The sequence below is a fragment of the Heliangelus exortis genome, chromosome 6 (assembly GCF_036169615.1).
Source record: "Heliangelus exortis chromosome 6, bHelExo1.hap1, whole genome shotgun sequence".
Classification (NCBI taxonomy): Eukaryota; Metazoa; Chordata; class Aves; order Apodiformes; family Trochilidae; genus Heliangelus; species Heliangelus exortis.
The window spans coordinates 23,089,303-23,115,963 of NC_092427.1; the positions used below are offsets into that span (position 1 = coordinate 23,089,303).

Genomic DNA, 26,661 nt, shown 5'->3' on the forward strand with positions numbered 1-26,661 from the left:
CCCTGGGGGTCTTGAACTCTCACAAGAACTTATGAAACTGTTTTTCTTTTACATGTCTTCTAATGGAAATTCATAACTCAAAAAATGATGGGTGATACGCTTTCTGTTTGCCTTCTTTTGCTTAACTATTTTCTGATATGTCTCTAACCTGAAGCCAAAAAAACAAATGAAAAAATACTTTGAGCATAGAGACAGCTTGGGTCATAGAACCTTTTCTGATCCATGGTTTAGGAGAGTACAACTGCTATGATTGTTGTGATTAAGAAAAATGTAATGATTAATTTGCTTTTTGAATGCAACTACAAAATAAAGAAAAAAAAAGTGGTTCACTTTTCTTAGAGACTTCAATTCTATTTCCTCTTCAATTCTATTTCCTTGGGATTAAGTAACCTCTTTGAAGTGGTGGTATTTGTATAGCTGGATACCTAACCTAAGCAACCTAAACAACAGGAAGTTGGTAAAATGTAAGAGTAGTGACTGAGGCAAATTATATACAATAAGTTTCAATATAGGCATGAGCAGATGCTAAAAGTGAAGCTAGAGATGAATATGTAATAATATTTTTTAAAATATTGCTTCTAATGATACTGATAATATTTTTTTTTCTTTTTTTTTCTACAGGTGATTCCAGTTTGGTTTTACAGGCTCAAGAAGAGATGACTGAACTGAAAGATGTATTTTCTGTAAAACTGAAACGTCGTCGTTTTGTAGGGCAGAAGAAAGGTGGTACTTTATTGGGTATCACCATTTTTAAGTGCATAAATAAAGGAGAGAATAAACTAACAGACTGTGCTATCCATTTAAATAACTTAAGTGAAGATCATTGTCATTTATGGTTTAGACAGCTAAAGGAAATTTTGAATGGTAAGCACTGAATTATTGTTGATGTAATTATTTCATACTTGTTAATTCTGGCAATACAGAGGGTTGAGTAAAGCTTAGAAAAATATTTTGCCTGTGGAAATTAAAACACCCAGACACGAGTATTACTGCTGGAAAATGAGTACTACTGAAGTTTTCATGGTGAACTGTAAAACTGAGGAATGTGACAATAGTTGAGTAATACTTTTGTAAAAATTAAGCAAATTAATGCTGTTTTTTTGAAGCGTTTTGGAAGCGACTTCGGTAGCTGTATTCTGACTGAAGTCTTCTGGAAAATCTTTTTCTTAAAGAAATAAAATGTTGTTGATATTTTCAGTAGGAATTGCAGCACATCTGATGATCCCACAGTTGCTGCAGTCCTGGGCACTGTTTGGAGCCTTCCCTGTGACTGTTCAGCAGTTTCCACTTGAGACCCAGAGATTCTTTAGAGACTAATGGGAGAGGCTTTGCTATTCATAAATTCACAGGTGGAAGTGCTCTTAAGGTTCTGCAGACTCTATGTAATTTGATAGAAAATATATATATTAATGATAGATAGTGATGATAAGCAATTCTTTATTTTAAATCTATCTTTGTTTGCCTGAGTGAATGCCAGTTTCAGGGTGCTTTGTTTAACCCATGTTAGTTGCATTTTTTTTTCATGGAAGCTGTATCAAATTTAAGAAAAAAATACCATTTAGAGTTAAAAACAACAAGCCACAGCCTTTCATTGTAATTTAATGCCATATATGTTGAAAAGACATGGAATACAGCACACCTGTGATTTAAAAAAAAACCAAAACAACGAAACAACAAAAACCCCACAAATCAAACTCTGGTTTAGCTTCAAATTGTCTGTTTTCAGTGTACAGCAAATAAGTTTGTTTACAGAAGAAAAACAAGCCATCTTGGAATAAACTATTAAAACTGCAGCTGATTTGCTAATACTGAGCCAGATAACAGAATTCAAATCTTACACATCTGTAGACTGTGTAGCAACACTTTCAACAGTGATTTATATAGTGTACTTCTAGTGTACTTCTAGTAAAGTGACAGTCAAAAGCTGCTGTGAGAGAAGGTAAAATCATACAAGTGATTAACAGTGCATTCTTGTGCAGTTTGCTTTTACAATAGGCTTTGGATTTTCCCAATTAAAACCATGTATTAAATAGTGCCTTCCCTTGCCCCTTTTTGAAAGACTTTATCATGAAATATCTAAATCTGCAGAAGTGCCAAGATTCTTGCCGATCTCCAGCTACCCATAAAGGCAAGGACATTTGCATAAGGAGCAAATGTCTGTTTTGTTCCCAGATTACCCTCCATCCATCAGAAGCAGCGATACCATATGTTCACAGAAAAAAGCTGCAGTATCTCTTGCTCAGGTTGCCTGACTTGGAGGTGAAGTCTCTGTTTTAGAGCTTTGTAACTGGAAGCCACCTGAACCTGACAAAAGCAATTCTGTCCAACGTTGCTGTTTCGAGGCTTTTCTTCAGCTTCAGTCTTTCTCCAGAAGCTTAAACCTTGCACAGGTTTTTCTTCATCTCTGATTAGTGTATTTTTCTCCTCTCCTTTAGTTCAGGAATAATCAGGACTTGGGAAGGGGGAAGGAAGGGCCGGGGAGGGAGCAGGAAATAATCAAACACAACCCCCAAAATATAGTTTACTACTGAGTATATTGTTTTAAGTTCTGTAATTACAGTAAAAGTAGTTTTTACACTGTTTACATTTTGAAGTCTGAGTGAATGTTCAAACTACCTTTCTATCCTGAAAATCAGCAAAAAAGCAGCAGCATTTTTGCATTCAGTGTGGCAGAGGCACATTACTGGTAATTCAAACAGTGATGATATAGTAGTGGTATAATTTGGAAACAAAAGTTTTCTTTTTTAAAATGTACCAAACGTTGGCAGGAATTTCCCAGTGGGATTCAAGTCTGGACTAAAAGTAGAAAATGCAGATAAATTCTGTTGATGCCTCAGTAACTGAAATCTCAGAAGGCACATTGATAATGCTGCTGTTTGAGACAGTGATGACTTTTCATAGTGTTTGCTACAGCTCGTTTTCATAATAGAGCTTGTGGCATCTTTGTCAGTGATCTCAGATTGGCTTCTTTTTGGATCCCTTACAAACTGTTACGTTTTCAAATAAAATAAAGTTAAAATGTTACCCTTCTAAAATAGTCAAATTTTAAGTGTAATTTTTTTAATATAATATATTTGATCACAAAGTAAATTTTTTTTAACTGCTGCATCATCTACTTGAAAGTATTTTTATTGCTTCTAGGCTGGATCAAATTAAAAGCAGGTGCTTTAGGAAAGTAGAGTATAGATACGTTGGCTCTGGCTGTCAGTGAACATGCACCTTCATTTGTCAGAATGGCTAAATATTATGAAAAGATGTGTCTCCTTTAGAAACAAATGCAATTTCTATTTGTTCCCTCTTTGGACAGGTTTTTAGATTTTTGTATGTCTATGTTAATTAAGAAACAACAATAGCAAAATCATCTGTGATGATATGAACTACAGTTTTATCTGGAGATTTGTTCTAATGAAGATTTAATTTTTTTCTGAAAACCAATGTACACTCTTTCCCTCATTCTGTGCATTTTGTGTCTGACATGAATGTTTCTTGCATGTTTTTTCATGATCATTTTTACTGCACAGTGAGTATTCTCTGTTGCTTTGAATTTGCTTCCAGAGTACTTCAACTGAAGTCCTAACCAGGCTATAATTTTTTATGAAGGTCAGCATTTAGGTGAGCACACAGGTTCTAGTGTGCTGTTGATCTCATGTCAGACCTACTGTGCACCTGGCTCTTGGTGATTTTCATTTATACATCACATCTTTTTATACTGGATTTATTCACATGTGCAGTGGATGTACTGTGTGGGTGAAATGCACTGCTTAATATAAAATCCTTTGAACGTGCAAAGGCTCGGTGTTATTTGAAGAGTTAAGATAGATCCAGAAATGAGAGAAAATGCATAGTTATCGCTGCTTACCCATTCATTTGAATTTTTGTAGCATGATAAGACTTCTTATTTTCATTAAGTTATTTTGAAAAACTTTTACTGAAAAGCTCTGTAAAATATAAGAAGAAAGTAAATGCGGTTAAGAAAAAATGATACAGTAGTTAAAAAATGCACGAACTACATTTTTTTATCTACTATTCTATAGTATCTCTTGAAGTGGGATTTGATACGAACATCTGAAACTTCATGCATGAAGTTTTAATTAGACCATTAATGTTAAACATTAACTTTGGTTAGTTAATATTAACAGTGGTGTCTCCATAGTTACATCAGCAAATCTCTCTCATGTTATTAGTTTTCCTCCCGTATAATATTCTTACCGTTGTATAAAGTATTTATAAATGCATGTAGCAATGACATAATTCCAGGCTCTTAACTTTTGTAACAGAAGCCCATTTTCATAAAGGTAGGAACTGAACGCAGCACAGATGTGTGTCTGAGCACAGCGTCTCTGCTGCCCTGGGAGCCTTTGTTTTCAGAGCACCCTGATTGACCCACCACCCTTCATGGTTCACTGATTCACTTGATAGATCAAGTTTAAACTAGTGCATATTAGCACATTTGTCAGTACTAGAGGAACAGTTGGCCCTCCTGCTTTAGGCTGCTGGGTCGTTTCAAATGGAGCAGCCACAAGAAGCAGTAACAGAATACCAGTCAGGGCACCAAAAGGCTGACAGACTGAAATCAGCTGCAGTCTGTAGTAAATGAGATTAATTCATTCTTGCAGATGTTGTTCAAAGAAAACGAAAAGATTATTATGGTTTAAGAATCTTTTTTAAAGAAGTTTCGCTACACAATTGCACGAAAGTTTTATTTTTTACTGTTACTGCATATTCCTAAATCTTTGTTTTGTGTGTTTCAGGATGTGCAGTGCATACTGGGAGTGATCAGTTTTGATGGTCATCCTCCTCTCATGGCAGTTGGCAATCATCTGGCATAAGAAAAACACATTTGTTTTCTGCCTTGTGTCTGCACAAATGCCTTGTTTATAATACCTATTTCTCTAAATAAAAAAGCTTACCTCTCTAAAAAAGTAGTCATAAAGAGAATATCCTAACACTTCTACCCAGTGAATTCATTTAGATCTTGAAAAATCTCACTAGGATTTATATATTAACTCTGATCTACTTTTCAACAATAGCCTAATATATATGACCATAAATACACTTTCTGCTTTAGAATAATTTAGCAAATTAATTTTTGGTAAAAACCCTAAACCAACAAAAATTTAACTACTTCCTTTAGCATTTTTTTTTCCTCAGTATTTGAAAAGTCTGTCTTCTTTTGCCTGCTTACACTTAAAAAACTCCCCTTCATATTGCTACACGGGGCTTAAATTTTTTCATCTAAAACTTAGAAACAATTAATTGAGGTACTGATAACTGCTCTTTTCTCCTCCAGTTTTATCCTAATGGTGGTTTAGCAATACTGTACTTGCAAGATTAACAGAATATATAGCACCACATTTCTCTGCTTCTACAGACTCTTTCCTATTCTTTTTTTCTGCTTTGTGTATTATACTTATATACACAGATATATTTTATTTAAGTTTAAAGGTATGCTTTGCTTAAAGACTCTTCATATTTTTGTGGCTTTGGGTGTTGGTGACGGTTGAAGCTTTAGGGCCAGCTGGTCACAGTTCCAGTAGAGATGATAAAAAACATAGCAGCACATCTATGAATGTGACTATTTCGTCTTTCAAAACAGGAGTCCCTATCCTTGTAGCTATAAATTTAATTTCTATTGACACTGTAGGCAAAATATCAGGTCACATAAGCTATTTCTTTGGTCTTAATGTTTTTATGATCTCTAAAAGACTGCAACTACATCAGAGGACTTCCATTAAGTGTATAGAATAATTCTTGTTATGTTTGTATTATGTTTATTTGTGTTTTAATAGTCTTTGGGAAGTTTTATGCATTATTTCTTGTCTGTGTTGTGTTGTCTGGCTTGGTGGTCTTTGTTACTCCCACAGTAGATACTTAAGGAGAGAATTTAGGTAGAGAGATGGTCTTTTTAAGGCTATACCAGGCAGCTACCTCTGCTGCTTGTGTCCTGTTCCAGACCGGCAGTGTAGTCAGATTTCTCCTCTGTGCTTGCTCCATTTTCTCAGTCTTGTGCTGCAGGGCCTAAAAGTGGATGCAGAGTTTGAGATTCAGCCTCCAACACATTGAATACAAGGGCACAGTGTACTTTGAACTGCTGGTTGTCCTCTTGTCAGTGCAACCCAGTGAGCACTTGGCCTTCCTGGCATCGATGGCACACGGTTTGCTTGTGTTAACTCCCTCTCCATCAGGAACTTCAGATGTTGTTAAAGAGATGTAATTTGTCAGCCTTCACTTTTAGGGGTTTTCTGGTCCAGATACTGGACTCCAAGTTTGTTGTAACTGAACATCCTGAGGCTTTTGCCAGACTTTTCTTGTAGCCAGTGAAGATCCTTGTGAAAAGCAGCCGTGCCCTCCAGCACATCCGCTGTCCTCACCAAATTCCCCGTTTACCTGTTGTCCCATTTTTAAAGGAAATACTTTTAAATATAGGTACTAAGGCTTATTACTGAAGACATCCAGCCTTCATAATGCACTAAGGATTCATTAGGATTAATATGATGTGCAATGTCGTGGCACTGCATGTAATGTTTTGCCATAAATAGAATTAGAAATTTTGGTTTTTTGGGTCCTTCCAGGTTATGGCAGTAATCCGAGTCACTAATTTCTTTGAGTACCTTTAAGAAATCTAAGATTTAGTAACACAAAATAAGTGCTAGCTTTTGTTTCTAGACTCTTTGATGTGTTTAAATAAGTGAAAAAAAAAATCTGTAGGGCTTAAATAATTGTCCTGTGCTATTGAAATACTATTTAGTAATTTCTCTGAAGATTCGTTCCTATTCAGTTATTGAAGTAAAGTAAGTGGTAGAGCTTCAGGAAATCCCAGCTCAAGGTACATGTGGCTGTCAAAATTGAAATAATACTCTACAAGGGACAGGAATGTGTGCTGTCACTCTTGGTTCCTTTTGGAGTTGTGTCCTGCTGCTAATTTTGTTGTTGAATGTTGGAAGCAGTATGCTCACCAGATATTCCAGCTTTTATTTAGCCAAGAAAACAATAGTATAACATGATATGAAAAGAAAATTTGTAACTCATAAAAACTGAATACAAAATTGTTCAAATACTCTAAATAACCAGCAAAGAAACAGCAGTATCCCATGCAGCCACTTGCTTTTTGTAGCAAACCAACCTCACTGAATCATAGCAATTGTGGGAATTCTAAAAAAGATGACTTGAGAAGTAGTGTTACTGTTTTAATACAAATTATTTAGTGTTAAAAAAAATACCATAAACCAAATAATAAATTACTTCATGAGTTCAATGTGCAAGACAAAGTACAATTTGCATAGCAGTATTGCTCAAGATTATTTGTTCTGTTTGTTCATTTGAAGACCTATAATGTGACTTTTAAAAAGATAAAATGAACAATAATTTCCAGATTTCTGACTGACATTTTCTATTTTTTTTGTATTTCTTTGGCCCTCTTTCCGAATGAGGGAATTTCCTTTGTACTGTTTGATTTGCAGTTTCAGAGACTGAAAATATTGAATTATAGTATCAGTTCTGTTGGGTGTTACTATCATTTGCCTACTGAGAGTGTTTCATATTAAATTCCAAAAAAGATATGTTTTGATGTTTGGGTTTTTTTATTGTTGTTGTTGCCAAATCTTATAACTTTTCCTCATCCACCCTGCTCCTGTACTAGGGTTTAACTAGGTTGTGGCTTATACTTTTTTCCCTACAGTGTTTTGGTTAGTCTGTAATTAATTTCTGTTTATTAGTTGCACACAAAAAAGTAATCAATACTGTAATATTAAGATAAATGGAGAAGAAGCGGAGACTTTTTTTATACTATAATTTACTTATCCAATTAAAAGTACTGTACTGGGTCTAATATTAAAAATTTAAGCTGTGAAAATAGCTGAGCTGTCTGTAATCTGAAATGTTTTGTGTTTTCTTTATAGGCTTTCAAGATAGGCCCAAATCCTTAAAAGTATTTGTTAATCCAAGCAGCCACAAAAGAGAAGCCACTCACATTTATTATGAGCAAGTTGCACCTCTTTTTAAGCTTGCTGACATCAAAACTGATGTCACAGGTAAGTTGTGTCAAAAGCATAGTTTAATCCTTTGTGAAGCCAGTACTTAAGCATGTAAAACAATTTGAATCCTTATTAGCTTTGCCTGCAAGTGCTGCATTTGGAACTGTAGTTAATACAATGCAATAGATTTTTATTTATTCAAAAAATGTTTTGGTAATGGTGTTATTCATTGGATATTTTTCCCCTATAGCCATCAATACAAGTAATATTTTTATTTTTATTGATGCAAATCTTCTATAAAAAGCAACAAGCCTGTATTGTATGACAGTCTTGCTTATGCTTGCTCAGAGTTGTTTCCTGCATTCTGACAAACACGTCCTTAAGTATTACTTCTGAGGATGAATGTCTCTTGGCCTGACATCCTAAGAGGGGCTTATCTGAAGGGCACATTATTTCTGGATTGTGACTCAGTTTCAGGGGTGAGCAGGAAGCCTGACTGATTAAGTTCTGGGATGCCAAGGGCAGTTCTCAGGGGGCACGTGGGGCTGGAGAACCCAAAGGTGCAGCTGTAATGCTTTAGTGACTCTGGCTTCTGCTCAACCCTGAATTCCTGATAGGAGGTTTGGATTTAGGACCCCAGTTTCTGCCAGGGTTATGCTTTACATCCTGAATTTGCCCTTTGGCTGTTTCATTTGCTTGACTCTTTATAAGATATTGAACAGGGAAACGATTTTCTTAAAGGAGTGAAACATGAATAATCTGATCATTGCTTCTGCCCCCTTCTGTGAAGAGACCCAAACTTAGGTGGCATCACGTTTGGTCCCCAAACCCATCCTACTTTACACAAAAATCATATTTGTGTTCTGATTCCAAATGATATTTTATCCACAGTATTACAATTCCCTTTAATATGCAGCTTGTTTTTTATTATGGATTTCATATCCAAGTGAAGTGTACACATTTTAACACCAATAAGTTCTTCCTTTGTTTGTTGTCATGGGCTGGCAAAATAATCAGTTCTATCTTAAATGATAAAACAGAAGGCTTATCCTACAGTTGTCCCTTAAACTTTTGGTGAAATTGTAACTAGCTTAGGTTTCAGGCCAAAAATAATTTTGAGAAAATCTGGTTTAGGTATGATATAATAATGCAGTAAGTGTATGAGATTGTCTGTATATGAGATTTCTCTTGCTAATTTATTACCTTATATCTATGTGTTTCTAATATTGCCCAGCCTGCAAATTAAAGTAAAATAAATTGAATTTTGATTTTAGAATTTTGTAGTGATAGTTTCTTAGCTTCCCTGAATCGATAAGGGGTTGCCAGCAGCTTTATAAGTTTTGATTCTCAGAGAGTGCAAGGCATAGATGACAGTGTAGGCAGATTAATAATAATGCTGTCTTTTTAAAAATTGGACTTAGCATGGCTTGGTCACAATTTTTAAAAAAATCTTTTTTTATCATGAGAACCTTTGTTAGAGATGACTGATTGTGTCATATTCTTAAATTAGTTATTACTTTACTTTAAGCAAAGTAATTAAAAGTAAGTATTTAAAGAAATACCACATATTTAAAGAAAACCACCTTTAAAAAATTGTATTCCTTATTGCTGATTAGTGTTTCTTTTGCTTTTCCTGTGACCATAACTTTATTTTTTAGTCATTGTTAAAGGCAGCATTGTCATTAACTTCTGTAAGATCCCCTTTTTAGCAATGTAATGTCACCTGGAATCCTAAAGCTGAAATAATAAACCAAAAAAGTATCAATAATTTAAAAATCAATTAATGGAATTTAATACAAGGTATTAATATAATTTGTAGTAACTTTAAAAACCAAACCAAAACATTAAAAATTGAATAAAGCGTTTTTTGGGGGGTGTGTGTTAATTGTTGGTTCTTTTAGGTTTTTTTACATTTTGAAAAGAGACTTCTGGTTTTAGCCAGAGAAACCTTTAATGACTTATCCTTAAAATAAGGTTATTTTGGCAGTGTCCAAATGCTATTGTGCTTATAAGATGCCTGACACTCCTCCTACAGGCAAAAAAAATGCATTGCAGGTTTAGGTGCTGAAAAAAAGTGGTCGTGAGTGCTGATTGAAAGCCGAGTACGTTGAACAGGGATTTTCCCCCTCATAATTGTTTTGGATTTTGTGAAGTTGGGCTGTGCATATCGCTGTTACTGATTTTTTTTTTTTCTTTTTTTAATATCACCAATATTTAAATATATAATGTATTATGTAGCAAAAGTTGAGGACTTTGCAGTTTTTACACTGAAGATCATTGACTTTTAGTCTTTTCATGCAGGTGTATTTAAAGCTTAAAAGTAGTTGTACATAAAAGCTTTAAAGCAAATGTGAAACTCTACATTTTTAGCTTTTCAGTGCATACACAAGACTTGCAGGTTACTGAAAAAAACACCAACCAAAAAGCCAGACAACAAGCCTTGACAATGGAGAGCTGAAAGACAGACTTCCCATCTAGTCTTGGGTTTTGGTAGCTGGCTGTTGCTTCCTATGTGATCAGGCTTTCCAGATCTTATTCTTCCTTGTGACTTCTGTTGGAGTAAACTTTTTGTTTTTCAATTTAGAGGTTTGGAATGGATATATTATCTCCTACTCAAGGACACACAAAAGTCAAAAGGCATGCATGTAAATATGTGAGTTCTGAAATAGCATTTCCTTTCTCAAATTATCTTTACCTTTGGTAGGGTTTTTGTATTTTTTTCCAAAGTAACTTGCACACTCAGAGATGTGTTAATTTTAGTTAGTTTTTTATTTTTTAGAATTGTTTTGAATTCTCATTACTTAAAAGCACTGGCAAATAGTGACAATTTGATCTAGTATTTTAGAAATATATCAGTATCTTGCAAAATCTTACATATGCTAAAGAAAAATAAACAAAGGTAACTGAAACAGACTCTGAGCTTGTCTCACTCCTAGTGCCAGTTTTGACTGTTCTGCTTCTGTTTATGCACAATTCCAAGCTGGGTGTTTAGGCAAACCCAACAGACCTCAGCACACCCCTATTTTTAAGGCAGAATCACAGAGGAAAAGTGTGATTGAAAATTGGATAATTAGTGGTTTAAATTTAGTATAGAGGAAATAATTTCTTTTTTTTTTTTCATCCAGTGTCAACACCAATTAATCTTGTCTTATCATTACCAGCTTTAATCCTATTGACATTAGTCTATAACATGAGTGCTGGTATTTTTACCTGTCATATGGATGTGTCCTGTGTTTTGTAGAGTTGCTTTTATATATCTTGCTTTTTCTTTATCAAGGCTGAAGTTTCTTTTTGGCTACCTGAGGTGGGATGTTCCAGTGCTTGGAAGTTGGTGTGGCTGTACCAATGGGGTACACCCTCAGTGCCCTTCTTACAGGATGCTGCTACTTGAAACTTAATCTGTACTGGAATTTAGAAGTAGGGAACAAAATATCCTTGAGAAAGGAAAACTTTTTCAATTATGCATTAGAAATGGTTGTAAAAAGCATCAAATAATATTTTTGTGATGTTATTTTTGCCAAATATATAATTGGACTCATTCTCAAATGGTGAAAGAATTTCTTTCTTCCTCTAACCAAAATTTTTGTGTGATTCCTTTTTTTTCCTCCCCTGAATTGGAACAGGACCAAAATGTTCAAACATCTATTTTTTTTTTCAGCTACCAGAATGACTTTTGCATGTTCCTCTAGAGGTTATCAAGCCTGCATAAAGCATTATAGACATGAGCTTCTTATGTCTGTTTTGGGTTTTTTTTTATTTTTTTATTTTATCTTATCAATATTCTATATGTTATCGTGAAGTTTTACCTGGAAATTTTTCATTTTTTCATTACCTTTTTGTTATAATGTTTCAAAATAGATGCTATGCACCTCAATCATTCTCTCATCAGACTTGAAATTTTTTTAGAGTTATCCCCACTGTTAAACCTTGCAGTAGTCCTCCTATGTAATTGCCAGGCTTAAGCTCATAGATGTGAAAAGGATGGAGTCCCCATCAGTCTGGCTAACACAGTCAATTTTGCTGCTTTTATCGATTGCTTTGTATACATGAGTCCTTTATTTTCATGTTCTTGTTCTTTGAGTAAATTAACTTTATAACAGTAAGCAGAACTCACATACATTACACTAGAAAACTACTGAGCAGATTTTCTTTTACACAACAATATCTTGCTGTACCATTTTAGTTAGACTGTACTAACTCATAGCTTTCTAAATGTCATAATGTTATAAAAATGTCATAATGTTATAAAAATGTCATTAAAAGGGGTATTATCTGGTAACCAAGTCTATGTTTTCTTGGAAAGTGTTTCTTTTACATTTAAAAAATGGCAGGATATTTGAACTTTTCTGCATTTATTATGATGCACAGTTTTATTGGTCAGTGATGTGTATGTACATCATCACAGGTAATGATAAGGAATGCCCATTAGTAAAGGCAAAACTGAGTATGACTGCTATATAGTGTGCTTTGATCTTCCAGAAGAGGTCCAGTATGAAAGAAAACTCTAATTCCTGAGAGCTGTTATAGTGATTGGTATTTCTGTAGCCAAATGATAAGAATCTGCCTGTGATATAATAAAAATATCTCTGGTTCTTGATTAGGAATTTCCCAAACACCAAGGACCAGAATTTTGCTAATACTGGTTGGGAGATTTTGAAGTTATATCTGTTAATAGAGAATCATTTAGTGTGAAGGATAACAAATTGATCACTTTTAATTCAATTCTATTTTCTTAAAAAAAAAAGTTATATGTAATACTCATTCTGTATACACACATTTCTGTGTGTGTGTGTGTGTGTGTGTATAAGGAAAGAGAGAGGTGGTTTTGGTTCTTGTAAGCAGCGTTTCAATAGTCCAGAAATACTGTAATACCAGGTACAGATACAGACTGATTGCTTTAGACACCAAGACTAATAATTTTAACTGTTTAGAAATGCTGGAGAAAAGCCTTGAACTATGCTAGCACCAGGGACAGACAAGCATAAAAGATTAATGTAATTTTGCATATAATGATGCACATTCTTACACAAAAAATCCATCTGCAAGTGTCATGTCAGTCAGCAAAAATCTTTGATTGGTGGCTGCAGCTGGGCTGTCTCTTCTGGCAAAGCTGGCCTAGAAAATGCTAAATGCAGTTATGCTGCTTTGTGCCATCTGTAGTGTGCCAGTTTATCCTCTCTGCATTGGCATTTCCAGTGCTGTGTGGGGTATCAGCAAACACAGAGACATCGATGTAGAGTGACAGATTCATTTCCTCCAGAGGCTCTGAACTCTGGTGTATACTTGTGCCACCTTCCTCTCTGTCTTACATTCTTTTGTCATGGTATTTGGCTTGATTTCATGTTTCTGTGTTTAACTCCTCATCTTTTTGCTTTAACAATTTGCATATCCTAACACAAAGGCAATTAAATTTGATTGATACTAAAATAATTCTATCTTATCTGAGGATATCCTTGTATTTTCCTGAAGTTTACCAAACACATCAATGGTAAAACTTGCATTTTGATGCAAAAAAGCATCATCTCTAATTCTCTGAATTCAAATGCACGAAATAGCCATGTGGCAGTTTTGTTTTAATGTGTGATGCCTTTTAGCTAGTGTAACAGTAAAACATACCATCTCCTCCTTTTAATACATTTAATTATTTAGAAAAAAATAATGGGAACTGATTTATTGTATGTTCCTTGTGTTGGAAGGGCAGAAAATTTAAAACTCTTTTAACATTAGCTTCTCTTCTGATAATTTATTAATGTTATTTTTCACAGTAACTGAATATGAAGGGCATGCTCTCTCAGTACTTAAAGAATGTGAACTCCAGGCCTTTGATGGGTAAGTTGAATATTGACAATGGAAGTTAATAAACATCATCACATTTTTTTTAACTTGTATTCCATCCAAAACTATGCTAGTAGGTACTTCATGAGTTCCTTTGTTCCATATATATATATTAAGACTGAGAAAACCAGTTCAGGAAGTCAAGACTGAAAATGTTTGCTCAACCATTTTTAAAGTCTTTGCAGTATGGATTAATCCCTCTGGGCCACCTGGGCACGCTGCTGGCTCGTCTTCAACTGGTTGTCACCCAGTGCTCCCAGGTCCCTCTCTGCAGGGCTGCTCTCCAGCCACTCTTCCCCCAGTCTGTAGTGCTGTATGGGGTTGTTGTGCCCAAAGTGTAGGACCCTGCACTTGATCTCATTGAACTTCATCCCATTGGCCTCAGCCCCCTGACCCAGCCTGTGCAGGTCCCTCTGCAGCATCTTCCTACCCTCTGGCAGATCAACATTCCCCTCCAGTTTGTTGTCATCCATGAATTTACTAAGGATAGAGGGATACAGATCTATGAAAGAAAGATACTTTAAGTAAGTACCTCCTGAAGTAAATGTGACATATTGTAAATGTTTGGAGTGTACTGTGGCTATTCTTATTGTAAAAATGGGTTTACATTAAAAATGTTTAACTTTCAAATATTACTATTTTGGAGAATCACTTTAGTAATTAATTAAGTAAACAAAAAAAGACAAAAAAAAAAAGATTTTTGTTATAACACATCTTCTATAGACAAATGCATTCCTCTCTATAGCCACAGCAGGTGGGAGTTTAATTACATGCTCCAGAAACAGTGATTAAGTATCTCCAGGCAAAGGATTGCTGGCACTAGGGTTTTTTTACCTTGTTAAATCTTCCTGCATAGTGGAATTAGCGCTTTTCAAGTATTTTTAACTTTCTTGTAATATTTGGCGAGGTTTTTTTACAAGGGCAATTAAAAAACATTGGAATGCTTGTGTGGGTCAGCATTGAAAGATTTAAAGAACTTTTTCACTGATGCACTTGAGTATGTACTTAACTCTTCATCTGGTCAGTTCACATGGATAATGTGCAATTCAGTAAGAAATACTTTGTATGTTGTTAAAGATACTTGCTTTTACTCAGATGGAAGAAAGCAGAAATAAGGACTCTTTATCTTGTCAGCTAACATTTGCTGATCTGACTTTAAAGCTGTAGCTTGTTCTTAAATAATGGGTTTTAGCTATTTAAGATACCATGTGTATGGTGTGTGATAATTGCCTTCCACTTGTTTGCTCAGCTATGTCAGAGTTTATTTTGAACTGTTTAGCAATTTTGTTTTGTAATAGGGTAGTTTGTGTTGGTGGAGATGGATCTGTCAGTGAAGTTGCTCATGGTCTACTACTTAAAGCCCAGATAGATGCTGGAAAAGACACAGACTATGTACGAGCTCCTGTCAGAGCACCGATTCCTCTTGGAGTAATACCAGCAGGTGAGACAAAAAGGTACTGTTATATTTTGTAACTAATCCATTTTAAGTCCCTCTGGCATGTTTTAACCTTTGGCTACTAAAGAGAGTTCTTGGTGCTAAAGCTTCAGTTACTTAAGGAAGCTATTGAATAAATGTCCTAAATTAGAGACTTAGATTGATTACAAATGAGTAGATTTTAAATCATTATGATAATTTATACTAATGGCACAGATGAGCTCTTTGCCTAAAGCAATAAACTCAGGAAGAAGAAAACTAACAAAATTTTCAGCTGATCCATGCAGAGATCAAGTTTTGCCCTTATTTTCTGCTAGAAATGATACCAAATGAAAACTTTATTTTCTAGAATTTCCTTAGTATAAGCCATGCTGTTTCGCTTCTCTCTCCAGTTTTCTTGGCAGGGTTCTCAGTTTGACTCATGATTGGGGTCTATTTTTAAATGCTGTCCCAGGAATATATTTTGTGGGTTACACTTTAAAATATAAAGTACTGTGCACAGAAAAAGAGTTTTCATGCTCCTTTACTTCTACAGACCTCGAATTGAATGCATCTCTCTTGAAAAATCAACTTGCTACTTTACTAACTTGTACTTGCATCTTGTGATGTGGTTTTTGCTTGATTTGGGGTGTATGTTCCTTCTCCTCCCAATTTTTGTATTTGTCCTTCTCCAAGGAGAACAAGTAGGGGAAAATTCCTGCAGGCAGGTGAGCAGCAAACAGTTGTTTTCAGTTTGCTGAAAAAACCAAACCAAACCAACAAACCAAAAAAACCCAGCAAGTCCTCCTGAACTGAGCAAGCAGATGCTCTGACTTGTTTGACACTTCTATGAGCAGCATTAGGATAGGAACTGGTTTACATGAACTTTTTTCAAGGTAAAAAAACCTAGAAATATATATCTTGAAGACATGAAGCAACTAAATTTTAGTACAGCAACTGGACCATCACTGCCCAGTTCAGTTGCTGTGAATATGTTGATGGTGTTGAGATGGAATCTCTGCTGTGCTTGAGTCCCTGATGTTTGGTCATGCTTAGCTCACTGGGTCTCATCATTAGTGCTTACTCTCTTCAGTTTAAGACAACCCCATGATAAAAAAGGATTTGCATACCTAAAATATTGCTGTAGGGGTTGTCATACAGAACGTGGTAGACTTTGTTAAAAGAGGATAACAATTCGTAGAATAATAGTGTGAGAAACTCCTTAATAGGTTTTTGAAGATAATCTATAGCTTATTTTATTTCCAAAATGATTGATATTCCAAAAAGTAGTCAGTTAAGAAATAGGTAAGTGTGATACTTGTGTACATGAACAAGATAGAACTCAATGGTCAATTAATATTTTATCCCAGAAATTCATTGTACCAAATTACTAGGATTCTCCAGCTGGGAAAGAATAGAAACTGTATTACAGAACAGCATTATTTGAGTGGCTTAAAATCTGGCTTTAGTCTCTGTTGTAAGGAGTTAGGACAGCATTTTGAAGTTCCAGCCAACTTGATGGGAAGTGTCTGCTGTTGAAACAGTTTACCTCCTGAAGAGAAAGGTCCAGAGGGGACGATGTTTTTCCTAAAATACTCTACTGAGCTGCCTTATTCTGGTCCAAATTAAATGGCTGAGATGGGGGGAAGCCTGCAGTTGTACTGCTGGCCATTAGCAAGAGTGTTTGTTGCCATGGGAACTACTGCTAAGAAACTGTACTGAGGGAGAATGGGGGAGAGGGGAGGGGGAACTGGAGGGACATTAAAAAAGCTATCCAGTTGCTACAGAGCAAGAGGCAATCTCTATCTGATGACTGGGAACCTTTTGGTCCTAAATGGTTCATTTAAATAAAGTCATGATTTCAAGTTAATTCAGAAAATAAAATATCACTCAGAAGCTACTCAGAAATTACTGAGGGACTGTCAATTTCTGTGCTATTTCAGGCAAAGAACCAAAATGTTGGTGCAGTTTCCATCAGAATTTTAGCTATGCTTGACTAGGAAGTCACTACATCACATTTTCTGTTTGGATGGGGGAGACATTAACAGCCTTATGAATATTCATGTTGTCTGGTTAATTAAGTTAATTGTACTGCAGAAGTGCTTGCACTTCCAAGGACAATTTTTTTCTCTACAATTTCTGTTTGGTACCTTCATCAGTCATGCTTTATATGACCTGCAGATACTTTGTCCTTACTGTGACACATTTGCTCATTACATAAGAAGAAGGTTGTAGTTAAGTTGTTTGTGATGGCAGGAAAATGGGTTAATATTTTGAATATAGTTATATTTTTAAATAATAAAATTTTCTTTGTTTAACAGTATGATGGTGACAAATGCTGGAGTTGAATGGACACAACCTTTTACAGTAAACTGAGTAGTTGGAGTAAGAACTAAAATGTGACCAACGGTGCAGACCCATTATTTAGGGGAACACTCTTATTAATGGTAAATAATATTCTGAGCATGAATAGAAAAGGTATAGATGACTTGGGAAGATTAATAATGGTGTTAAAACCACTGTTTTTGAATTATCACAAGTCCACAAATCTTCTATTATGTTTTTTGCATTATAACTGTCATTGTTTTGGTTCTGTTTATAAGCATTTTTTTGGTATGGTATCCTGATGTAAAGGACCTCTCTAACGAGACACTATTCAGTTGTTACTGGGATCAAAATGCTGTTAGGAATGTATGAAGGGTTTTTTCAGAGAAATTTATGTTACTTGCTACTGCAAAGTCCTAGATCTTCGACTTGTGGAAGGGTAGATGTATTATTTACGTTTTTGAACACAGGCAGTACTTGTTTTATTTTCTTGGAAGCCATGAAAGGGTGGGCTTTTACCTTGTTTACTTCTCCAGATGTTAAGGAACTACACAGATTTAAGAGAAAGATGCAATTACTTGTGCCTGTCCTGTTTAGCAAGAATGAGAGATTTAACTCTCATTAAAGTCAGTATGAAAATTGGTTTTGAATCTGTGACCAGCTCCTGTCTTGCTGCCATCTGTATTGATAAATTACTCTTACTTACAGGAGGAATCCCATTTTTAAGACATACCAAGCCTGATCAGAAGAAGTATGTTCTGTCTTGTGCTCTTTTATTAGCTTCAGTGACAAAGAAAAATATTTTATCAGAATAACAACTTCTTCGTTATCAGCTTATAGAAAGCAAACATTATTTGCATGACTTGTAATGATCTGTTCTTTGTGTATGTGATTTCTTTTGTTTTGGAGAGGTTCCTGTAAAAGTTAAGAGTTGAAAAGGATTTGACTGTAGGAAATACCTGAGTATTTGGCACTGTTACTTTAGCTGCCTTCACTGGCTAAGCAGAATTAGTTGAATCTACAGGTTAAGTGTCAGGAATCAGTCAAACATGAAATGGTGTTGGGCATATACTTGTATTATTCTGTGAAGAACTGCTTTTTAGGTCAAACATATTTTTGTCCCTATTTTAAAATAGAATTGTACTTTATGCTCACTAAAGTGAAAAACTTGGTAATTCTTTGCATAGTAAATGCAAAATCTAGAGCTGCATTTTTTTGTCTTTTCTTTTAATGCATATTTTACAGGAAAGAAAATTCAAATTACTTTTACTTGAGTTGTTGAATATAAGTTATGGGATATGAATTATTGAAATGGTAATATTCTTAATAAACTGGACTTCCTGTGTATTTAGAGAGTCTTTCTTTTAGGAGAAAAAAAGCAGACTTGCATTTAGCTTTGAACTTATCTTCTTTCAGAGTACTTCATAATCCCAATTTGCTATATATTTAAACTGCCTTTTTCTTTAGGAAAAGAAGGAAATTAATAGTATAGTCACCTTTAAAATTATGAAAAATGTGAATTTATTTTTTTTTTAACTGGTCAAGGAATACACTGTACATAATCTGATTTCTTCCATGTACCTCTGCAGGAGTTATCTTCAAAGACTGTCTTGTATATGTTATTTTAATAGATGTACCCCACTTATTTCCTACACATAGTAGGAACCCAGAAAGCCTTACTCAGAGCTTCTCTCTTTGATGTTATGAAGGCTTTCCATGAAGTTCTGGGTATTTTGAATTACTTTCAGACTGAGGTGCTCTAAGGGCCTAAGAGTGCTCTGTGAGATGTTGAGGTACGATTCCCAGTTAATTTACAGATTCTTATTTAGAGAAATTGTTGGAAAGAATCAAAGCGTCTACTCCTGAATAAGAATGACAAGACCTCATAAGAGCTTTGTAACTATGTACATCAGTCTTTCTAAATTTAGTATTTTTTTCTACCACTAATGTGACAGCAAAGATTGCAGAGTTTTGGGATGAACACATTTTTTCAGTCTGGTACAGGATATTTTAAAGTGCTTATTTAAATTCTGAGTGTCTCTTGTTTGAAATGTGATAGTTTTTCTTTTCCTCTCTTCTTTCCCTCACTTTTGAAAGCCAAGTTTAAATGTACAAAACTTAAGTCAAATTCAGCATCCAGAAATGTTGCTGTCACATATGAAATAATTCAAGCAGCAAGAAAATTATTTGAAAATCTAACTAAATTCATTCCTTTATGGAATGTTAGATTCTAAATTGTTATTTGTCTATTTGTTATTTTGTAATTTTTGTCATTACAATCTGCTGTTGACTTCTTCATCCCTTAATTAAAAAGGTCAATATTCTGCTTCATTGGTGGCAAGCCCTGATTCTTTATCAGCAGAAGGGAATCCTATGGCCCTGCAGCTTGGCTAAGATGTGATCAACAAGAAAATACAAATTGAAATTCAGTTAAAAATACAACGATTTAGGAAAAATGCAACCATTCCTTGGTCTGAATTTTTAAAATAACTTGTTGTTTTAAAGTCAGATGATAACTGTATTTCATGTCTTATACATTAAAGCAGAAGGGAAAAATTTCCATGTATACTCCTGTTTCTTACACAGATAAAAGGACTTGACAGATCAGTCATCACCAAGCATGGATCTCCATAATCCTGCTTCTTTGTTTTACAAACCAATCACTCGTTTTCCACTGTCTTCCAACTCCATGCTCACATTGCTAGTTCTTTACTTTTTTTCTGTTTGCTATTATGATTTACTGCTCATTCTCTTGTTTCAAAAAAATTAACCTCTTCTGTCCTATGGCTAGTGGTACAACTGCTCTGCCAGCCTCCAGGCAATGACAAAGACAAGTTAGATGGGTCAATTTTTTTATGCACTGAATACAAGTCAACAATTTTTCTCTTTTTGAGGCATTGATGTGTTCTCATGTGTGAAGCTGTTGTGTAGTAATTAATATTATTCATTATTGCTTCTTATCTAAAATGTAGCCTGGAAGATGTACAGCAAGCTATCTTAGATCTAATAGAATTTTGTCTGGGAAACGTGCAGTTTTACACTGGCTGGCTATTTGCCAAATATATCTTATTAGATAATTTGCCTTCTACTACAGCTCCTCAGTACCACACTTAGATATAGAAGTGATTTTCAAGGAGATAAATCGATGGAAGTTTTAATGGTTGCAATTTGTACTATTCAGCATTCTTGCTCTTACCAAGACTGAGCAATGTGTGAGGCTTTTTTTGTCTTTTTCTGAAAATCTGGTGATTGTTTCATTTTCTTTAATTCCAAAGGTGATGTGTGTAGTTTTTCTTATATATATATATATAATTTTTACAATGGTTTGTGTTTCCTTTTACAGGTACCTCTAATATTTTGGCCCACACTCTCTATGGTATTAAGCATGCAGTGACTGCAGCATTGCACATTGTAATGGGTAAACATTTTTATATATGTTATCAGATTTTAAATAATGAAACAGCATTTAGAAGGTTGCTGTAACCAATATGCTTTATCATTTTAAGCTGTTGTTAGACTTTTTAACCTAAATTATTCTATCCTCATTTGTTATGTACTATTATTATGTACTATTATGTACTATTATTTGTTATATACTATTCTTGAACAGAATAAGAGACCTAAATTCTATAACTGTAAACAGAAATATGTTTAAAACCTGTATTTAAGAGCTTCCACAACTCTTCCAGTACACAATGATTGGTGAAATGGTTGCAAATATTTATGTAGCAATGTTACATTTTCTTTGATAGTAATTGTTGAAACTTTGTATAGAATTAAGAGTCAGACCTTTTGTGCCCTGATAAAGTAGCTGAGTTTTCACTGTAACTTTTTTAACTTTTTGAAGCATCTGAACATTTTTCTCTGGGATGCTTTTTTTAATAGAGTCTTAATTCTATGTAGGTTGAATTTGGTTTGCATTAGTAAAACTTGACTTCCCAAAGAGAGAAAAGTCTGGAGATTTTTCTGCAGCTAACTTGGGTGAAAAAGAAGTGGTAAATTGCCTTTCATTTGAAATACAGATGTTACTTGTAATTTCTGATCTTTATCAATTTTAGGACATATTCAACCAGTGGATGTCTGTACTTTCAGTACTCCAAGCAAGCTCCTGAGGTTCGGGTTCTCAGCTATGTTTGGGTTTGGTGCAAGGACTTTGGCTTTGGCTGAAAAGCATCGCTGGATGCCCTCCAATCAGAGGAAGGATTTTGCTTTTATCAAAACACTGGCAGAACTCAAGTATGCCATGAGCTCTTATATTTTTGTCCTATTTCTCATCTTCCTGAGGATAATGCAATAATTAGAAATACAGAAAACAGTAGTTTAGCCGTCGTCTTAATTGCAGGCAGATTTAACTCAGATGTGATGTATATCCCTCTCAGGAGTTAAAGAGGACATAAATTCTTTATAATTAGCATCTCCTTAAAATCATTGTAACATGGATAAAAGACTGCCAAGCAGTCAGAATATTGGTTAACATGATGGTAAATATCTTCCCTAGGCCAGAGGAATGTGAACTGTCATTTCTACCTCTACAAGTTCCACAGGAAGACTCTCAAGAGAATGACAGGTAAGTAAAACTGGGTCATACAATTCCAAAGCTAGAAAAAAGTGTCTGTGAAGTTAAATTTTAAAAAGTTCTTAATTATAGTCAAATTTTATCATCGGGTAAAACAATCTGAAAAAAAATTTAAAAATGTTTTGACAACTGCAAATTTGTACTTTCTAAAATGTTCACTATAGAATATAGATGATTTGCTACAAAGCTGTCTTTCATTCAGTATAACTAGGCTGATCAGTTCCTCTCTTCCACTGAGATCTTACTATTTGCTAAAATAGTTGCTGTATAAATGTGCTAAAATGACTTATTTAACCTCCTTGCTTCTACCCTTTTAGAAAGAAGAAAGAGAAAATGAGAAAAAAGGGTGAGTTTTTTATATTTTGATTATTTCCAAGTAAGCTGTGGCTGGCTAAACTGGAGTAATATGGAATTACTCTGTTATATTTAGGTAGCAAGGATCAATGGCAGAAAATTCAGGGCCACTTCCTGAATGTGAGCATTATGGCAATCCCTTGTCTGTGTTCAATGGCACCAAGAGGCTTGGCACCTAATACGAGGTCAGTAGGGGTTTAGAGAATTAGTCATGTCTATAAATTCTGACATCTTACCTTAAGACCTTGGCTTTTCTCAGAATACAAGCCTGTGTTTAGGTAGTCTAGACCCTCTGGAATGGGGGAGGGAGCATGGACTGCCTCAGACTTGATAATCCCAGGAATTGTAATCAGTTTTTGGATCAGGCAAATAAGGTCAAGCAGTCTAACTAGAATAATGAGTAGATAATTGCTGTGATTAAATTAGTTGGCAAGTCTGACTTAAGTAGTAGTCATTGAGCAGTCATCTGTCATAGGATGTGGCTATATGTAGAAACTTCAGTCTTGGATTTTATTTTAGGTTTTCTGATATAAAGGTACCCTTCATCTTCAGCTTTACAGCCAACAGAAATAAAGTATGGCTGTTTCTCCTGTTATGAAGAACCAAGATTCACATTTGTCTTCTTTTTTTTTCCTTTTTTTTTTTTTTCCCCTTGTTTTTCTTTTCCCCCTTGAACTTGGGTATATATAGCTTCTTGCATGTAGGGTTTTGAGAAACAGATGTGTGTAATCTGGTTGTTGATGGTGACTCATTTTGCCCTGAGTTCATCGTTGAGAACATGGTTTGTGGTGATCAAAACAGTTATCAGGTGATAAATATATGTACTTGATGTATCCAGTTGACTATTAAGCAGAATAGCAAGTACAAACTCTGTAGCTGAACATGAAATTAAGTTTGTTCCCTCAAAAGCATGCAGAAACAGACACGTATATAAATATATAAAAATATCCAGCATTCAGGGAAGTTTTTTGAACGAGTCTAGTTTGTTTCAGTCATTAGGTAAAAATAGATGTGGTTTAGAATTCATTAGGTATTTTTCTTCAAAATTAGTGGCTGGTCTGGTAGAATCTGGCTTCTTGGAAACAATGTAGAAACACATTGTTGATGAAACTCTTAATGAGAAGTTTTCTCTGATACAGGGAGTCCAACCAAGCCTCATATACCTCAAGATAGTGCCCTGATTCTGTCCCCTGTTACGAACTTTGTGTAGCATTTAGTGTGTTATATACCAATCAGTAGAAAAATTCTGACAAGAATCAAATAAACTGTTGGGTTTTAGCTTTGCTTATTCTTTTCCATCTCTTCTGGTACCTGTTTCTTGGTGACATTTTATGGCCACTCCATGCAATTCTTGTCCCTGTTTCTCCCACAGTGTAGTTGTTCACAAGTCCCCTAGGCTCTCATGTAAGGACATTATTTTTCTTTTCCTTCCCTTTTTATATAGTATCTTAGGAGTGCAGTCTGCTAGTAGGGTAGGAAAAGAAGGCTCATCAGACAGGTACTTCATTTCTCATATTAAATAGCAGAAATATAGTGAATACAGGAAACCTAAAGGTTGCACAAATTGTTAGAGACTTAAATCCATTATGGAAGCATCAGCAAAACTCAGCCAGGTTTCTCCACTGCGTCCTGATTTCCCCAAGAGGTTTTTGCCATGTGAGGACATTTGAAGTGGAATCAAAGCTTTGACTGCTGCCTGTAGCTGTAGTGATACTGCTGTAAATTTGCATAAACATGTCAAGATACCTTTAGCTGTGCTATGCAAGCCCAAATATAATGATTAGCACCGTGCTGTGATGCTCACATGTAGTAATCATTATACTTCACTGGAGAGAAAAGCATAAAGACAAATTTGTGAACCCCGATGTTTAAAAATAATCTGTTAAGTAGAAAAACACTTTTAAAAATCATATGTATTATGTTCAGTAAATTATGGATATTGATAAGGGAGTAAAATTTTATTATTACAGTGTATTTTAGAAATACATAGATGCTAACCTCACTTGGGTATTTTATATTGATCTATAGAGAGTGGAGTGTTATTGGTATTTTTTTTTAGCAAAAAGACTTTACACATTTAATTATTTTACTTCTGGTTGCCTTTTTAAAAAATCCAGAGTTTTGTATGGCCTGTTTAACTTTCAAATTAATGAATTTTCTCATGAGAATTAAATTGGATTGCTTTTCAGGTTGAATAATGGAAGCATGGCTCTTATTGTTGTACAAAATACTTCTCGCACGGACTTTATAAAACACCTGAAAAGATACACCAGTGTAAGAAATCAGGTACTGCCAAATTTCCCTTCTGCTGATTACAAAAAGAAAAGTTAATTGTGAAAGTAGCATGCTGTGCAAGAGTTAATATTAGCATCCTCATAAGGAGACTTAGCTTCCTGTCAGAATACATTAGTTCTCTTTTTATCTGTTTGGGTTTTTTGGGGTTTTTTTGTTTGTTTGGTTTTGGTTTTGTTTTTTGGGTTTTGTTTTCTTTTTTTTTTTTAAGTCACTAGACTAATACCGATTAGCCTATTTCAGCCCATCTGTTGTGGTTTAAATTGTAGTTGTGTTGCACTGTAGTTTTATGGGTGTAAAGCCCTTTCAACACAGCGAAGTGTTTATGTGTTAGTGTAAAGTGCAAAGTATGCTGTGTTTAAATTTTTTATCATAGAGACGGATAATACAGACTGGGGGGGGGGGTCATCATGCACCTCTTTGTAAGAAATAAGTGAAGTCGGTAATTTCAGCAGATCACTGCATGCTCTGCCAGTAGCAGTGGATTATTAAGCATTGATTTTTAGCAGGTAGGCATTCCACCTGGTTATGAATGTTTGCAGAATTGCATTTCAAAATTGTGGTCATTCTGTCTTCTAAGAGAAAAATGAGGCATCCAAACACAGTGCTTTACTGCTGTCCTAAATACCCAGGGCACAGCCTAAGCACACTGGTATTCATTCAAATGTTTCAGGATTAGGTGAAATCACTTTTACAAGAAGGCTTAGGTTTGAATTCATCAACAGTCAGAGAGTTAGGGTGAGAAGTGGATGACAATTCCATGTGACAGCACCAACAGCTGCGTTCAGGAAACAGATTATCCTTTCCAGTTATGCTTTGGACTTTACTTTTCTCTCTGCTTTTGTACTTAGAAATTAGACAAGGAGCTGTGAACCCTCCTTTAAACTAAAGATGACCTTTAACTAGAATTCTAACCAGGCTTGTCTAGGACAGGGTTACCACTAATGAACAGAGAACAGGAAAGAATCTGCTTGGACTTTCACATATTCTGAAAGTGTAAGAATTGTTGGTGTGTGCAAAAAATCCACATCACCTGTAAACTGATCAAGTCTGATGTGGGAGTGCAAATGGAACTGTTTCATTTCTTTCTGAGGCACTATTTAGGATAAAAATAGCACGTTAATCTATATGCTAGCTGGAATATGTAATGCCTCATGGTCAAAGCTTGATTTTAGTGTTCCTATTTACTTAAGGCCAAAAAAAAAAATAAATAAAAAGCTTTTAATTTCAGGTAATCCTGTTTGTTGCTAAGCTCCCACCTCTATCTTTCATCTCCATTTAATATATTTCTGTGTTTGGTTTAGTTCAATTTTCCCTTTGTTGAGACCTACACAGTTCAAGAAGTAAAAGTACAACCAAGGCTTAAAAGTGGGCTTGATGACAAGGACAGCACATATTTGAATGCTGCTTCTGCAGAAGGAAATTACCCTTGGAACATAGATGGAGACTTAATGGAAGAAGCATCAGAAGTTCACATTTGGTAAGTATTATGTTTAAGGACTGCATACATGTAACACAGTACTTCCATCTGAAATGTATTACATCTGTATCTAACAGAGATGACATCCAAAATGAGCTGTCAGTGCTGTAGGAATGGCACTGCTGAGCACTGCACACTCTGGCCCTTTTGCCATGGCTCAAAGGCCCTGTTGCCTTCTGCCAGTCTGGAAACATTTGTTGGGACCCACATGGCCTTTCCTTTCTGGTACTTCCATCAGCTTCTAGCTCCACTTGCTCTCTTCTTTATGCCTGTTATTTTACCCTTCAGTTTCTTAAAGGAGAACAGATGGATATAGATATCTGTGACTCTTGGGAGCAGCTGCCTTTGGGATAAGGATCCCTGCTTGGAAAGAAGTGTGTGTAAGGTTAATAAAAATGCATAGCTGTGCAGC

The 26,661-nt window shown here is 35.1% G+C and overlaps 1 protein-coding gene across 2 annotated transcripts in view; it reads left to right on the plus strand.

The window, feature by feature from the left end:
- Positions 1-26,661, plus strand: part of CERKL (CERK like autophagy regulator) — a 50,733-nt gene that overhangs the window by 21,229 nt on the left and 2,843 nt on the right. Inside the window, exons 2-12 of one of the 2 annotated variants that reach the window (XM_071747201.1) lie at positions 622-864; positions 7,899-8,030; positions 13,739-13,802; positions 15,107-15,249; positions 20,891-20,965; positions 21,606-21,783; positions 22,046-22,114; positions 22,441-22,469; positions 22,554-22,662; positions 24,667-24,763; positions 26,074-26,249. In XM_071747201.1, the coding sequence (XP_071603302.1) occupies positions 622-864; positions 7,899-8,030; positions 13,739-13,802; positions 15,107-15,249; positions 20,891-20,965; positions 21,606-21,783; positions 22,046-22,114; positions 22,441-22,469; positions 22,554-22,662; positions 24,667-24,763; positions 26,074-26,249 (1,315 nt within the window). The remainder of the gene's footprint in view (positions 1-621; positions 865-7,898; positions 8,031-13,738; positions 13,803-15,106; positions 15,250-20,890; positions 20,966-21,605; positions 21,784-22,045; positions 22,115-22,440; positions 22,470-22,553; positions 22,663-24,666; positions 24,764-26,073; positions 26,250-26,661) is intronic. The other variant, XM_071747202.1, reaches the window with a different exon arrangement.